General features: G+C 42.2%; 1 protein-coding gene across 2 annotated transcripts in view; it reads left to right on the forward strand.

Moving 5' to 3' along the window:
* The first annotated feature begins 287 nt into the window (after positions 1-287).
* LOC109426656 (L-threonine ammonia-lyase) overlaps positions 288-17,773 on the forward strand; it is a 43,793-nt gene continuing 26,307 nt past the window's right edge. Inside the window, exons 1-5 of one of the 2 annotated variants that reach the window (XM_029863133.2) lie at positions 288-615; positions 4,406-4,671; positions 4,748-4,915; positions 11,810-11,926; positions 12,100-12,336. In XM_029863133.2, coding sequence (XP_029718993.1) covers positions 4,426-4,671; positions 4,748-4,915; positions 11,810-11,926; positions 12,100-12,336 — 768 coding nt within the window. In that variant the 5' untranslated portion in view covers positions 288-615; positions 4,406-4,425. The remainder of the gene's footprint in view (positions 616-4,405; positions 4,672-4,747; positions 4,916-11,809; positions 11,927-12,099; positions 12,337-17,773) is intronic. The other variant, XM_062857079.1, reaches the window with a different exon arrangement.

The following is a 17,773-nucleotide window of genomic DNA, read 5'->3' on the forward strand; positions in this document are numbered from 1 at the left end:
CTTTGAACCTGATTTCACAGTGTCCACGGCGACTTCCGCAAACACGATTGAACAAAACCGTACCTATCATCGGACGCTGTCGCCCCAGTCATCTCAGGCGTGAAATTGAGATTTGTAACAACATCACTTGCTGGCCGTTCCCGACAGCCTCCACTGTAATTGTTTACCAACAAAGCCTCACAGAGAGATAAGGTGATGATTAGAATGTACAAAGCATGTCGATCACCCAAAAGGGCAGCATTCTCGTCGGCGCCTGCAGCAGCCGATTCTGATGAAGGCAGTCAGTGGATTACAGCTTGTGGGCGCAATGCATACTACTCTTCTCAAACAAGTCAGTCAATTAATGGTGTTATCGCCGTACACGATACGGTAGACCGGGCTTTGTTCAACAGAAACGTAAAGGGAGAGATTGCTGCACACTACGTGCCGGCAAGCCAGTCTTCCTGCTAGAGGAGTCTGAATTAATCGAATTAGTATATTCGAGTAAGGAAAGTGTAACGTTTTAATGAGTGCAATTGTGGCAACCGCTTGGCTCGTTCTGGTGGAATTAAACGAATATATTGTGTAGCCTTTAAGGTGATTTTTGGTGAAATTCTGTTTTCGTTCAGAAGAAAGGTTGGTATAATCGGTTTTAGTTTCAGACTCGATTTCTTCATCCTGGCTTAAGCGTTTAACCAGGTTTAACTATATGGGTAAGCCTGGCTTACTGGTTAAGCCGAGGTGAAATAATCGACCCTTAGTTATTGTTTGAGTAAATAATGAAATGTCAATAATTATTTATGTATCCACTGAAATTGTTGGACATTACTTAAAGTTTTGACTTTCAACATATTTGTGCCTTCGAAGAAGTTGTCGCCCAGAGGTCCTTCATGAGTCTTTGTTGTTGCTCATTGAGAGAAACATTATAGTGCAATTATATGAATATCAGCTACTAACATTTTTATAGGAATTTTTTCCTTCTTTTGTTCATAGGCTGTTCTTTCAGGATGCGTTAATGTAGTATTTAATAGCAATTTCGTTTAATTTTTTGTACAAGATGTTTTCCTTCTTAAATTGATAGGGTGTTCTTCAAAGTTTTGTTACTGAAATAATTATTGACTCTCTATGGGCACTTATATTTTAATCAGAATTTCGTCCTCTTTTAGGCAATAGCTGTACTTCCTGATTATACTGCAGAAATATTCGTTGACTACTTGTGTTAGTGAACATTCCCTGTTGGATTGATATATATAGTTCCCACGAATCATACTGTATTGTATAGGTTTACAATTTCGTTCTATTTGCGTATGTAATACCCACAGATTTCTCCTTGTCCAATTAATTGACTGTTTGCGGTTTAATAAGTTGCTGTAATGATTGGAGTTTCAAATGACAATATATCAATCTATAATTTATCATTCTTCTACTCATACCTAGGCTGTTCTTTCAAGGAATATTGTTTTTTCATATTTACTTTTTATGAATAGCATTGCAATTGCAATTTTTGTTTTATATATTTTCTTTATTTTTTCATGAAAGCTTGGACAATTTCCCAAAAGTCCCCCATACAACACTTTTTGTAGGTCTTGTCATTTTTGAGTAACATCGATTTTAAAAAAATCTTCGAAAAAAAGTTAGGTCCTCTTCAAATGTTACTCTAGAAAATTTTCGAAAAGCTAAATATGCAAAGTTGCTTATACAAAACCTAGTCTTCATGCCCACCAAGTTTCATTCGATTCTGAGAAGATGTTGCCAACCGCTGGTCGAGTTTGCGCGAAATTCGTCCATACAAGAATTTCGTCTTCGACACAGTTGATCAGGACATCAAGAGCTATCTGATAGTGAACAAGTTGGGTTTATCCGCTAGGTGGCACTAGTGGCACTAGTGTGTCCTAAAAAAAACTTCTGTAGCTCAGCAACCAGTTCACATAGAAGAATTTCGTCTTAGACAAAGTTGATCAGGGCATCAAGAGCAATCTGATATGATAGTGAACAAGTTAGTTTCAAGTTTATCTGCTAGGAAGCGCTAGCGAGTCATAGAAATTCTTAACTTCTATTTCTCAACAACAAGACTTCTTAGAACAATTTCGTTGTCGACAAAGTTGATAGTGAACAAGTTGGTTCTAGGTTTATCTGATAGGTGGCCTAAAAAATCTTAACTTTTGCATCTCGTGAATCAGACTACATAGAAAAATTTCGTCTTAGGCAAAGTTGATCAAGATATCAAGAGCTATCTGGTAGTGAACAAGTTAGTTCTAAGTTTATCCGCTAGGTGGCACCAGTGAGTCCTAAAAATCACAATTTCTGTAGTTCAGCAGTCCTAAAAAAAACTTCTGTAGCTCAGCAACCAATTCACATAGAAGAATTTCGTCTTCGGCAAAGTTGATCATTTTTAACTTGTGTATCTCGAGAATAGAACTGCATAAAGGACTCGGGCTCATATAATCACAGATGTAAATTACGTGAGCTGTGAAATACGATAGCGCATCATCAGTAAAAATCGTTTCTACTGTACGCCCCGGAAGAAGCTGAGAAAGATGAGAATGAGATGTACAGAACAGTAATAAGGTAATCCTTTATAAAAATGAAACATAAACCATGTTCAAAGAACACTTGCAGACACTTGGCGCTGTACATGATACCGGTGTGGCGGCAGAGGGTGAGTCACGTGCTCGCTATGCTCTGTGGTTGCCAAAGCTGGAAGGATACGATGGGCAATACATGCTACTAGAATGCTGAATATCAACCCATTATGTATAGGAATTATTAGAGTCATGCATGTTAGAATGCATTAAATATGTTAAAACTGTCCATTAATAAACAACTAGTAGATTTTATTAGTTATTTTCAATGTAAGGTACACCGGGGCAAGTTGAAATATTCAAACTGTTTACCATCAATGGATAACATCATGTTGACTCGCTGTTTCATGTTGCCCCACCCGTTTCAACTTGCCCCGGTGTACCTTAATACCTTTCTGGAACATACTTCTTCTTCTTCCTTTTCTTCTTCTTCTTCTTCTTCTTCTTCTTCTTCTTCTTCTTCTTTATGGCTCGACGTTCGCATTGGAACTTGGCCTGCTCTCTTCAACTTAGTGTTCTTAAAGCACTTCCATAGTTATTAATTGAAGGGCTTTCTTTGTCTGCCATTGCATGAATTTGTACATTGTGTGGCAAGTACAATAATACACTATGCCCAAGGAGTCGAGAATCTTTTCCCGACCGAAACGGGAATCGAACCCGTCGTCTCCGGATTGGCGATCCATAGCCATAACCACTAGGCTATCTGGAGACCCCAAACTGGAACATTATAAACTGTAAATTTTCTATCATCGGATTGTCAACTATTCGTTGTATCATTATCAGCCATTTAAAACAGATTTAAATAGATCATACAAATAAGGTAGTTGCGCACAAAACAATATTTAAATAACATTTTTTCAGCGTTTCATTTGCATTTGCCCCACTGCCCCCCTCCCCCTTTACCGAAATGTTGTTTGATTTTAAAACTATTTGATATTGCATTCAAATGGATTATATTTCGGTAACATCATGCTAACCCGCTGTTAGCCACTCCGTTTCAACATGCCTCGGTGTACCTTACATCATGAGGACCATATAATCAAAGCTGTCAAGGCATGGGTATTAAGCATGACTATGCTGAGGGTGACAGTGCTGAGAAACAGGCTTTGTTCCGGTGGGCACGTTACGCCAAGGAGAAGAAAGAGATGCACATCTTCTTAAACGTAAAATTAGACGAACAATTTTCCTGTTTTTTTTTTAACTGATAACAACTGGAAACTTGATAGGTAACAGTTTAATATCATTAACTTTAATCTGTAAGATACTGAAAAATAACATGTGGCAATAAAATATAAAAAAGATACAATTATTCCTACTTGATATTTTTCCCGAAGAATTTGCGACGTAATGATGAATATGTAGCGTGAAAAAGATTTTTGCTTTATACATATTTCGAGTTTCTCTTTATCAAATCATTCAAATCTTCTAAATTGAGGCGCTGATTCTCGTTCAAATCTTCAACTAGCTTTTGCATATTTATACATAAAATATCTGCAGATGATACGCCTTCATCTCCTCGACTAGATACAGTATGCGCAATCCGTACCCTCAAGGATAAAGTTGTTGCTCTGCTGCTGTTCGCAAATTGTTGGATATTCTGCACAGCCGGAAAGCTACATCTATCACTGACTGCATAAAAATGTTTTAACTGCTTCATAAACAGCAAACTGGAGAATAAGTGGAACATAGCCACATCTTCAAAAATAATTCATTCATGGGCGCCCGGCTCAAGTGGGCAAAGTTTTCCCCGCAGCTCCGGGCCATAAAAAAGAAAATCTCATTTGTAACATTGCGTCTGCCGAGAACGAGAACGAACTGTCTTCAACTTTTCTCTTTAATTCCAGCCCAGATTGTCTGCCGCTACATGAGCAGCTCGGACCAGGTGGCAGGGCAATCGTCGTCCGCCACCGCGATATTAGATGATAAGCACAACTTTTCCGCCGGAGATAAAAAAGCTGTTACGGGAGCCGAAACAAAAGCCGCCGCTGAGCAGCTAGATGAGTTTACGGATCCATTCTGCAACGCTGATATTCCACAGATAATTACCTTCCAGGATGTTACTTCGGCGGCCTTTAAAATCAAAAACGGAATCGAGTACACGCCTTGTCCGGTGAGTTGAGCAGTCGATTTTGATAAATTATACTCGAGAAGTTTCCCACTAAATGTTCTTCATTATTTCTTGGCAGAAATCCCATTTGTCCGAGATGGTCGATATGGATATATATCTGAAGAAGGAGTTCCTACAGTTCACCGGAAGCTTCAAAGAACGAGGGGCGCGATATGCATTGGTCATGCTTCCCAAAGAACAACGAAAGAAAGGAGTGATATCGGCTTCCCTGGGAAATCACGCACAAGTAAGCCGTATTATGTTATATTTTCGAAAGACAGGGTGCAGCGTAATTATGCGTACCGCCACTTCATAATGTTTTGGTATTTTGCAACATTCATAACTATTTTAAGATTTCACACTAAATTCAATTTATTAACAATTTGACAAAAAATAAAAAAAAAACAAACTTTTTAAATGAAGTTTTTGATCAGCCCTATTTTTACGATTTTTACTGACTCTCGCAAGCTAGGGGATCGAAACGGATAGCTTTGTTCTGCGCCCGACGTTTCGGTACTTTGTATTTGGCCTTTTTCAAGGGTGGAACTGTCTACCGTTCTCCGTTTTTGTTTCTTGCCGTTTTGTGCATCTCGAACTTTAAACATTTAGAAATCATTGGTAGAAAGGGGGTTACTAACTATTTTGAACGACTTGCACTACACCGAGCACTGCACTGTTCACCAAGATGTTGTTTAAACATTTTAAAAGGGCAAATACAAAGTGCTGAAACAGGCCGATCAAAACTATCCGTTTTGATCCCCTAGAATGCGAGAGCCAGTAAAAATCGTATAGTGTATATGTATTTGGATATTGATAATATTCTCGAAACATTGACAAGTAACTTAATACAAAGTCAGTGGTGCTAACCGGAAAATGAATTCTCACGTGTGCGTTGCTTTTCACAAAAGAAGCGTTGCTTTTCAGTAAAGAAGACACATTTTTGTTTTTCGTTCTAGACAGAAGCGATGACAAGAATAAGGTCACTTGTGGGCCTAGCTTGTGGCCGAGTATTACCCCATTGGGCATAAAAGATGTTAATCATAATAGACATTTGAACTGAATGGCGTAATTTATCAATCATTCTGCTGAGCATCCCTTATGCCAGACGGCCATTATGCCCATCGTATTAATTTCTAACGTCGTGCACCTCCTCCAGCGAATTACAGAGACATCAATAGTGTATGAATGCTCATTTCTTTGTGAGCTAGTTTTATGCTACTTTGTTTTTAGAATTTGACATGAAACTGTCTACTAGAATGAATATGGATATGGTAGATATGGAAAACGTCGTCTCTTATCAAACATTGCGCAGTGTGTCACAACAAGCGTCGGCATAGTAACTTAATTTGGTAAACCACTATTTTTGTTATTTGTGAAAACTCTTCGAAACGTTTGTCATCTACCTAGTTGTCGACGTCCTCTCAATTGCACTGGTAATACTAAAATAAAATTCTCCTAAATGGATGCAGTTTATTAACTAAATGAATTTCAAGTTTGCAAAGTTTAAGAAGGGCGAGTGCGGGGTTTTAGAGGGTTTTCAATGAAGTTTTAAGGGTGTACCCTAGGGTGTACCAGAACATTTCAGAGGATATTTGGGGTTTCCTATGCTTTTAGATACGCTTCATGTGAGTTTCAGGGGGATTCAGAGACGTTTCAAGACGTTTGAACCTTCATAATGCATTACGTTGGGAACGTACGTTGGGAATGTACAGTTTGGGTCAAAAATAGGGTCATGCACAAAAAGGGTTAAGGCGTTTCAGTACGTTTCATATGTTTTCAGAGAGGTTCAGGGAGCCTCATAGACTTTCTGGTGAGCTTCATAAGATTTCCGGGGAGGGGGAGGTTAAGAGGTGTTTCAATGCGTTTCAAGTCAAAGTCGCTTCAAAGCATTTCAGGCTATTCCAATTGTTACCGAAGTTAGCGAAGGCTTTCAGGCGGTTTTAAGGCTCTAAGGAGAGCTTAAATAACTGGAGATTCAAGGAGGTTTCGGAAGCGTTTCAAAGCGTCGTTTCAGAGCGTTTGAGAAGATTCCACGGAGTTTCATGGCGCTTTCAGAGGCGTTTCAAGGCGTTCCAGGGCGTAGTAAAATGTTTCAGAAAGTTCGAGAGCAAGGGCTTCACTGGTTGTTACCAAAGGCTTGGGAACCAGTGGGTTGTTCAAGACATGGTGTTCAAGATTTTGTAGGGATAGGAATAGGTGGATAGTTCCCCAGCCAACACAAAGTCTTATATGATGTTGAATAGGATGCTAAAGTGGAGGCCATATGCATACCTGCTTCCATTTGACTGCGTGTAAAGTGTGCGTATATCGCCTCCACTTTTGCATCCTATGCAACATCATATGCGATCGTGTGTTGACTGGGTCTTCTTCTTATCTTGAGAAACAGAGGTTTTTTTTTGCGAGGACAGCCAATAATTAAATTAAAATTAAAATAGATACCTAGGATTTCTCAGTGTATAAAAAAACTGTTATAAAATCAACACTATAAAAACAAACCCACGACGTTACGTCAATTTTTACTCGAAACGGTTGTCATCCCTGATTCCCCGGAAGAAGCAAAGGAAGAGAGAGGGATGGAATAGGAAGAGATAGAGAGGATGAGGGGTGATGTGAGGACAAGCAGAGAAAAGCAGGAAGAATAGTAGGAACCTTCAAATCGAGCAGATGCATTTTCGAATGACGGTAGAAGAGAAAACCCCGACTGTGTGTGAGACGGAACAGTCGTAGTGGAAGTGTTCGTAGTACTGGCACCATTCCGCTCACGTGAGAATCGGAAGATTCCACCCGATACACCGAAGTTGCTCCAGACAAAAAAAAAAACAGTAATGGTTTTGTAACCAGTGGTGTGTCAGTCTGTCCGAGATTTGTGAGATTTTCGCGGTGTAGTGTTTCGTTGCATATGTTTAAAAGTAAATACCAAGAAGATGTTTGACCAACCGCTGAGCATCACACAATACTACCCACCGCCCACCGGACAACAAGCAGCCACACCACATAGTTCCGCTATTCACCACTAGGCTTCGCAGGCAAGGATAAGGTGGCCATGAGGGGTGACGTATAAGGAGCCATGATGGGGCGAATTTCGCGAAAGCGGGAAACCCTCGGTCGGGGAGTCTGGATGGTAAAGCGCCATTGCTCTAAATCATTAGCAAGCCAAAGCTCAAAGAGTATAGACGAGTTTCAAGAAGTTATCCCAAAATTAACGAAAGTTTGAAGAAGTTAAGTCGGAAGGAGTAATATAATAAGTTTTGAGTGAGAGGTAGTAGAAGGAGCAGAATATAGGAGAAATCCAGATAAGAACTCCCCAGACCAGTGTCCCAATCGTCCCCATCAGTAATGCGCCACCAACTCGTTTCCAAACCGCCCGCAGGACCCCTTGGTTTTCTTGGTGTAGTCCTTGGAATACGTGTAGCAGGCCCGAAAACCCATGCGTGGTCCTACCGACTCCCAGCCAGGCCCAGTTCTCGATCACGACAATCCGAGACTGCATACGTAGAACGGAGACCTAACAGAAAGTGCCGCGTATCCCAGTGTCACTGGGATTTGCCCGGAGCTTCGCGGCATCGTAAGCCAGCGACCGCGACCGCGACCGCGAAGGTACCTGTGTGCACAAAGTAGTAAATAAAGTGGGAAAGTGTGTTTGCAATTCGGTACTCAAGTGTTTTCTTGGTCGTGACTGGTCACACGCATATGCCGACCCTGAGGCAGTTGTAGAAGGGGGTCTCATTGATGCCGGATAGGGGGAGGCTCCATTAATTACACCTTCGTCAAGCCTCCCCGTGGTCAACAGAAACTGTGTTTAGAAGACCTTCTCCGAGCGCGTGGTATCATCAGCGACACCCTGGTTACCAAGACCGGACAAGAAGGCTGGACCAGGCCGTTCCTATCGGTTACAGCTCGAAGGGCTCTGGATAATCCTCGTTGTGCACGTGGGCGGACAAAATCAAGTCATTGCGACCCCCTGGACCAGTAGTGGCACGGAAACTAATCCTTGGATTTCCTAAGACCGGCTGTGAATCGGCAGAGCAGGAAAGCGATCGTCATTCTGATTCCCGGCGAGTCCCTTGCTGGTGGTTGTCGTGCGTCTCGTCATTGAACCTCTACACGCCACGGACAGAAGTGATCAAAGTCATGGAGGTGAGGGTTTAGCTTGCTAAACCCAACATCCGATGCGTCACGTCGCCGTGAGCGAGCAAGTGAAACGTCGGGTAGACCATTCTGCGCCAACCAATCCACCCCAACAACATCTGCATGGGCTGGACCAGATCGGACGCGAGGACCTACGATTCGGCGAGTTCCGGGCTGGTGGTGCTTGAGCGTCACGCCATAGCCAACCCAGACGCCACGTGCAGCACTGGCCGTACCCTTTGAGGTGAGGGTCTAGCCAGCTTGAACCCAATATCCGATAAGCCTCTGCACCGTGATCGAGCCCGGGAACGTCGAGCCCAAGCCAAACCCTAAAAGATCCCGATATACCACCTCCGTTTTCAACAGTCTGTGACCGCGTCGAGAAGCCTGGCTGCCAGCCTCACCCCTTGCCACCACAACCACCCTCTCTCTCCTGCCAGAATGCGTCGCCATGGGACCCACCAAGAACAGAACGGCCGCAACGATTACTTCCCCCCTTAAACGAATTTAAGTCTTAAGAAATAAATGTATAAGCTAAATTTGCATTGTGTTTGTGCCATTCTTTTTAACAGGAAGAGGTCCTTGGATGTCTTGTGTTGGTCTGCCCCTGTTCCTCAGTTTCTTGGTACGATTCGGGTCCTCTCGCAGCAAGTAGGTGGCGACTCTGAGGTTGGAGCCCTGAGCTAGTCAATTCTTACATGGTTCACATGTGAGTTTCATGGAAGTTTCAGGAGTGTTTTAGATACGCTTCAAAGCGTTTAATGATGATCCAAGAGGCTTCAGAAGGAGGATTTGGGGTGCTCGGCAGGCTTTCAGATGAGAAGATGAGATTCACAATAGTTTAAGGGGGAGTTTTAGAGTCGTTTCAAAGCGCTTCAATGCGATGATCTTTTAGAAGAATTCAAGTCGTATCAGGGTGTTTTAGGGATTGTAGAGGGCTGCATAGGCTCTCAATTGAATTTCAACGGCATTTCAAGGCGGGTTCAAAGGCATTTTAAGGCACTTCAGGAGATTTTAGAGTGCTTTCAGGAGTTTAACAGGCTATCAAGTAAGTTTGGGGGATGATGGGGTTCGGAAGCGTTTTCAAAGCGTTTCAGAGGGTTTCTGAGGCGTTTCAAAACATTTCAAGCTGTTTCGAGGGATTCCAGGAGATTTATAGGCTTCAAAGGCTCTCAGAAGTGCTTTAGAGTTGTTTCAGAGGCGATTTAACGCGTTTCAAGGCAATTCAGCAGGTTTCAGAGTGGGTTTAGGGGACTTCACATCCAACGCTTAAGTTGGATTTCAGAGGCGTTTCAAAGCATTTCATGGGCGTTTCAAGTAGTTACAGATGGGCTTCAGAAGCGTTTATAAGAGGTTACTGCGACATTTCAGGGGATTTTAAAGCAGCAATCCCGGGGTTTTCAGGGTCGTTTTTGGTGATTTCAGAAGATTTAATGAGGGTTTTAGAGCCGCTTTAGTGCACTCCAAAGGTTTTCAGGGATCTTTTAAAGGTTTCTGGGGGTGGTTTAAGGGGCAATTCACAGTCCTTAAATAGGGTGCTTAGATGTATTTCACGGGGTCGCAGGGGATGTTAGGGTACGGCTCTAGGGCTCCCAGAAAGGCTACTAAAACTTTTTGAAAGACCCTTGAAACTCCGGAAATCCTCACGAACATTGAAATTCTCTGAAAATTCCATTAGATCCTTTCAAACGCCTATAAAACTCCCTGGATCCCCCTGAAAGTACATGAAACAATCTTACACCTCTTTAAACTGCCGTAAGTCGCAAGTCAGTCCCATCTGCATTTTGGCCAAAAATGAGTAAATGGCTGTTTTCGAGCTTTCATCGGATGAACTTTTAAGTGTCGTGCAAAAAATTATATAGTTTGTTCAGTAAAATTGAAAAACAACACCAAGTCAGATTGTCCCATAATAAAATGTAATCGCAAGTCAGTCCCATTACGAACTTGTGCACCCTCCAGTACAAAACCTAACACTATTTTAGCCAGTTTTATATTTTTTACTAGTACGTTTTCACGTTTGAAACAAATGTGAAAGTTTCATGATGATCGCAGAAGTTTTCAATTATTGGTGATTTTTTAGAGTTTCACATAGACATCGAATTTGAAAAGTTCAGAGGCTATTTTCTCAATGCCTACTTTTTACATATGGGACTGACTTGCGATTCACGGCAGTAAACGTCCCTTTAATACGCTTGAAACCCTCCGAATTCGCTGAAACCCCCTGACGCCCCCTGAAAATCACATGAAAGGCCTCTGAAATCTTTGAAACACCCCTGAAATTTCCGTGGAAAACCACTTGAATGCACCTAATATTTCCTGAAACTGCCTAAAAGCCCTATTTAATAGCCCCGGAGCCCGCATAAAATGCCCTTAAAATCTCATGAAACCCCCTCCTTTAAAACTCCCATGAAACTGCTAAAAACCACCTTAGCCCCATTTCAAATTTCCAGGTGCTAATTGACTTCCCTTAAATGCGCTAGCTTAATTTATTCACAGTACCTCCTTTTAATGCCTTTCTTGTATTCATGAGCATTTGAAGTTTATGCACCCCTATACATAGCATAGAAAAAGGTTCCAGTGTATCGTTGTAAAATTGTAAAATCTTGTCCATTACAATGCAATGTTGTTTGTTTTATCATATTGGGAATTAAAAAAAATAATAAACGTCCTTTTATACCACCAATATAGAAATTATTGATATTTTATGTTTGTTGTACTGTACAACTTTCATCCTAAACCTGACTGGATACGGTATTGAGTAAAGCTTTTCCGGACAGCATGGCATCCAGTATGAGTTTTCATTTATTCCTAATCAAATCATACAATGTACCATACCATGGTTACCGAATACAAATTCACGGCATTGTACGAGAGACCGTACAAATCTGTGACTGCAAAATGTTGTAAGTTGATCGTTTTCATTATTGTATCATGTCCTGTGCTGCTCGTAGTTATCATCATCATCGACGCGCTAGGAAATTAAATCTTCCTTCCCTTTTTGTTCGCTCCCCAGGGCCTGTGCTATCACTGCTGGAAGCTGGGAATCCCAGTCACAGTGGTAATGCCATCAAAAGCCTCTCTGATGAAGATACAGAAGTGCCGTGACTATCATGCCAACGTAATCGTGCAGGTGAGTACACACACAGCGGGCGCGGAGGGCAAAAACAGCCATGGGTAAACTCGTGAGAATTTCACGCTTGGCCAAACGGCACGTTCAACAAAAATCATCCGAGCGAAACGTTACTAGTACCTTCCTATATGGATTCCCGGTCTTTCTATCCCTCTCTCTCACCACCTGAACAGGGCTCCGACATGGGTGAGGCAAAAAAGATTGCGTTGAAAATGGCACACGAAACGGGCCAAACGTATATCAATGGTTACGATCATCCCCACATCATGGCCGGCCAGGGCACAATCGGTCTGGAAATCGTCGAACAAGTAAGCAACATTGATGCCATTGTGGTCCCAGTTGGAGGTGGTGGACTGATTGCAGGAGTGGCAACTGCCATCAAGAATTTAAGCCCTCAAACCAAAATCATTGTGAGTTGGTATTTGTTCACTGTCGTTCCATATCAAACTGTATCGCAATCGAGCCTGACCAGGTAGTACATTTCAAGTAAAATTTTTTGATTGAAAACGGCTAACATTGCATTTTTTCTTCTGAAATGTGGATAGGGAGGATAAGTTTTCGATAGGGAGCATGCATTAATAACGTTTTGTTTTTTTGGTGGATGAAAGCTATAAACAGAGAGTGATAGTGCGTACACAACTTCTAAACTTGGAAGACCAATCAATAATGGAAAACGTGCGATATCACAAAAGATATTCAAGTCCTAAAGAAATTGTGCAAAATTTCAGCAAAATCGGCAAAACTAAATTTTAATGAAAGCAGCTCAAAGATTGAATGGGTTCACTATGCGTTCGGACACCCCTTTGACTGCCATGTTACTGGTAGGTAGGGTAGCACACGTGCTACCAGGACAAAAGACCTCGGCAAGCTTGGCCGAGCAACGGCTTGTCGTGTGAGGCCGGGTTCTACAACAACCTCTTTTTCTGGCTAGGGCGATCTGGAGCACCTCTCTGGTCTTAAGGTCGGCTGGAATGGAATCTAGTCGGCTAATCAGACCTCGGATATGTGGGTGTATTGGAAAAAGCTAATGAATTACACTTAAAAGATTTATTAACCTAGCAATTACAGGTCTGTGTGGGTGTGGGTGCGCAGGGTACTTCTTATCTATAAATACCTATGGCCGGCCGGGAACTCCTGGAGAATTGGCGGGAGCGCTTGGTGGGAACTCGTCTCGTACTGGGGGTGGGACCAGCGACAACGACGGTTGACGAGCGTAAGGGAGACCACGTAGGTATCGGCAGTACTCCGTGGGGTCCGAAACAACTTCAAACTTGGCTTCACCGTTGGTTTGAGGACCGGCGAGGTTAGGTTTCCGAAGACCTCGCGTTTTCGACCTTCACGATGGCGGGGCTCTCAGAAAACTATCGGGTACTTCGACCGAGCCCAAAGGTCCACTTTAGCACGTCCGGGAACTCCGGGTCACCGGATCTATCCGAAATGCCGGACAAGGAGCGGGTCTTAGGTAAGAACTAACGGGTCCTATTTAGAAAAATGCATCCTTAGCTTTCTAAAAATCTTCCACTCTTCGCTTTTTTCTTTTTCTTTTCTTTTCATACCTGATTCTAATACGTATTGCTTTAAAAGGTTTTTGCTAAATTTTCACTTCAAATTAACTTTTGTACTTAACTTTTCCAGAGTTTCTAACGACTGTTTCAAATGAGGTCCTCTCGAGAAATAGGTCGAGTCATTCTTTCAACGCTGCCTGATCCCCCTATCGTTCGATAGTCATCTTCTCTTTTTCCCTTTAGTTTCTCTTTTTTTCCACTGAACTATAACTACTCTATTTGTGCTTTTTATTGCAGTGTGGTGAGTTTGTGTGAATAAGTGTAGGGGTATTTTTATGGCATTAGGCTAATTTAAATTTTCGAATAAATAAACCGAAGACATGCAATACATTTTTTTTTACAAATAGAATAAACAAATTAACACAAATACACAGACTTACTGTTACAAACGGTAACACTACCACATACTCCCTTTAGAAAATAAACTTTATCAAAGATAAAGTTTATTTTCATTTAAACTTTACCTACAAATTAGGCCCAGGTTTGGGTCAACAACTTTCATGTTTACCGATTTTTCTGAAAGTAGCATTCTGAACGCGAAATTCGACAAAATAGTGAACTCGTTCCTGAAACTCGAACAAGTACCATTTTACGCGCTTCTACCCTACTGCTTTTGAGGGTTTATTGTTCTTAAACTGCAAGAAATTCAACCTATACCTTTCTCGGTTTCGCTTACTGATAGAGCATCTCTCAAGCTACACAATAGCCATTTGCTTCTCAAATAGCTTCGTGTGGATCGCAGTGCCAAGTGTTGTTGCTGATTTTTTTGGCTTAATTGTGCAAATTTAGTGGTTTATTGCGGACAAAAATCCACCAACAGTGCTTCCTAATTGAGTGTGGAGCTAAACCGGTTGAAATTGCTACTTTGCACATTGAATATGTCTGCATTTAGCAGTTTTAAGGTGAATATATAACGAAGCCACACTTAAAATTTTCAAAAGCACAAATCTGAATAACCGAAGGTTGGTTTGAGCTGAAAAGTTGATCGATTGGTCACCACCAGCAGGTCACCAATTGATCAACTTTTCAGCGCAATCCGTCTTTTGATTCCTCAGATTTGTGCTCTTGAAAATTCGAGGTGTGGCTTCGTTATATATTCACCTTAATCACTCTTATCATTCCGACAATTTCAATGAGCTCGCTACTCGTTTAGATGGCAATGGCGGTAGTTGGAAATTATTGGGGGGCTATGAAAAAAAAAACATCTACACAAACACCTAACACGCAAACCTGAGACTCTACCTAACATTTCTCTCTCTACACTTTATTTACTTTTAGCGATGGATCGACAATTTTACAAAAATACGAAGGACAGACAATGTACCAAAACGACTCATCTGATTATCATGGGCAGTGGTTATTGAACTCTGGGCCATTGACCGTGACTGCGGTAAATATTCATAAACGAACCGGACTTCGACTATGACATTAACAAGGACAAATCAAACAACCTACTCTGAATCTGCGACTCTTGGCTTAAGGCGAAACTGGATCCATTTCCTCACTTTTTGGTTTTTGATTTTTAATAAAATAACGAAGCAATATTTTCAAAATCGGGTTTCGTGCACATGTAGAGTATAGATCAAGGTGTCTCCTGAATTTTTCCCTGGTGGAAAAAGTTTTTCGTTTTTGCAGAAACCATTTTTAAACAAAATTGCACAAAAAAATGGTTTCTGCAAAAACGAAAAACTTTTTCCACCAGGGAAAAATTCAGGAGATACCTTGATCCATACTCTACATGTGCACGAAAACCGATTTTGAAAATATTGCTTCGTTATTTTATTAAAAATCAAAAACCAAAAAACTGAGAAAATGCTTCCAGTTTCGCCTTAAGATCTGCAGCGGAGAAGATACCAACGATCTTCCCCTGATCATCAGCTAACTCGTAGGAGTTCGTACCTCTACGCGAGACTACGGTACAAGGCACGTAAGTGGGTCCTAATTTAGCGTTGTAGGAATCCGCGGCGGATGACTGAGTGAAGTTTCGACGATAGACTTGCTGACCGACTTGGTACACCGGTGACGGTTTATTGTACCGAAGATTATAATTATGACGACTGTGCTCATGTGCCTTTTCGAGATTTCGACGAACGATATCCGCGAGCTTGCTATCGACCGCTTGCTTTTGCTCAATTCGTGCTTCGGGTGACAAATCTCTCGCGTCTACCTCACGGATGTGTTGATCACCAGAAGAGACTATTTCGTGACCAAAAACAATTCTATATGGTGTGAAACCGGTTGATGAGTGTAGAGTATTGTTTATCACATGCTCCATCTCTGATATTCGCGTGTCCCACAACCTTTGGTCCGTTTTCTCGTATGTTCTGATACAGGCATTGATACTACGGTTAAGCCTTTCCACAGGATTGGCTTGACTGTGGTGTCGAGCATTCGTCCAGTGTTTCACCTGGTACCGCTCAAGGAAGTTTTTGAATTCGTGGCTGACGAAGCTAGAGGCGTTATCCGAAATAAGGATTTCGGGAACAGAAAATCGTCGGAACCACTGTTCCTCAAGAATTTTGATTGTTAGACTGGTTGAAATTTTTCAAACGGGTACTAACACAGTCCACTTCGAATATAAATCGAGAAGGACTAATAGGTGTGCATTTCCAGATCGGCTTCTGGGCAATGATTGAATAAAATCAATGGACAGAATCTGAAATGGTTTGGTGACAAGTCTAGGTTTTCCCATTTCTGGGTACTGCGAAACATTGGCCGGTTTCGTTTCCTTGCATAGCCGACATTGCTGGACATGTTTCTGGACAGACGCAGACATTTTCGGCCAGAAATATAATTTTCTTACCCGGTCTAAAGTTTTCTCGAACCCGACGTATAATGCATCGTCGTGCTCTTGCTTCAAAACTTGGCCACGCAAATCTAGGGGTACACACAATTTCCATTGGTGTGTGTAGTCTAAAACATCGGTTTTAGTTTACACGAGTTTAAAGAACTTCCCGTCTTCGATTTTGTAATCGAGATTGTCCTCAGGGGACTCTCTTACTTTGGTCACTAGATCCGAGTACCAGGGATCTCCTGAGTCCTCGATCTCGATGCTCTCGACAGCTCTTGATAACGCATCGGGAATGATGTTGTCTTTTCCTCGGCGATGCTTTATTTCGAGATCGTAGCTTTGCAGCTCCATGCTCCATCGGCTCAACCGCGATGAGGTACGCCACTTTCCGCGCATGATGTAGGTGAGAGCTGATGCATCAGTCACCACAACGAAGTAAGTCCCTTCGATGTAGGGTCTGAACTTTTGGATAGCGGATAGAACCGCTAGTCCCTGTTTCTCTGAAGCTGCGTACGCCTGCTGCGCGGGCGTGAGCTTCTGAGAAAAGTATGCTACGATCTTTTCTCCTTCCGAATACTGCTGCGTCAGTATTGCCGCTATCGCAGTATCGCTCGCGTCGCTCTGAATTTGAAATGGTCGAGAGAAATCAGGGTTGCATAGAACTGGAGCAGCTATCAGATATTCTTTAATAGAAACGAATGCTTTTACTGCTTGCTCATTCCATACGATGGTCTTTGGCTTTTTACGAAACTAATTGGTGAGGGGCGCAGTTATCTCACTGAAATTGCTAATAAAACGGCGGTAATAATTCGCCATCCCCAAATAGCGTCGAAGGGCGCGAATTGAGTTGGGCCGCTCGTAGTTTACGATCGCCTCTATGCGATCGGGATTGGGTTTCAAGCCATCAGGGGTAAGTAAATAGCCAAGATAAGAGAGTTCGTTGAGGCAAAATTTGGATTTTTCTAAGTTAACCAACAAGTTCGCGTTCTTGAGACGACGTGCGACTTCTCGTAAACTTTTGAGATGACCCTCGAAAGTTTCGCTTACGATAACGACGTCATCCAAGTAAACGAATACTTCCGGCTCAAGTTCTCCGTACCCTAGTACTTCGTCCATCAGCCTTGGAGAGGGTCGCAGGACTATTAATGAGACCGAAGGGTAATCGGGTAAACTGATACAGCCCCCTACCGAGCACCGAGAAAGCCGTATATTTTCGTGATTTGGGTTCGAGTGATATTTGTAGAAAAGCTTTCGTGAGATCGATTATCGACAAATACCTACACTTTCCCAAACGACTCAATATACGGTCCTGGTGGGGTAGTGGGTACGCATCGCGCTGTGTACGCTCATTCAAACGACGAGCATCCAGACATAGCCTTACCTCACTCTGAGTCGAAAGAGGGATATAGTTGTGAAAGATCCGGTTAGGGCGGTGTTTCGACTTTCTATGACGCAGAATCTGAACCTGTTATGTGGCTTGGTCCGTTAACG

This window comes from Aedes albopictus, chromosome 3 (assembly GCF_035046485.1).
Source record: "Aedes albopictus strain Foshan chromosome 3, AalbF5, whole genome shotgun sequence".
Taxonomy (NCBI): Eukaryota; Metazoa; Arthropoda; class Insecta; order Diptera; family Culicidae; genus Aedes; species Aedes albopictus.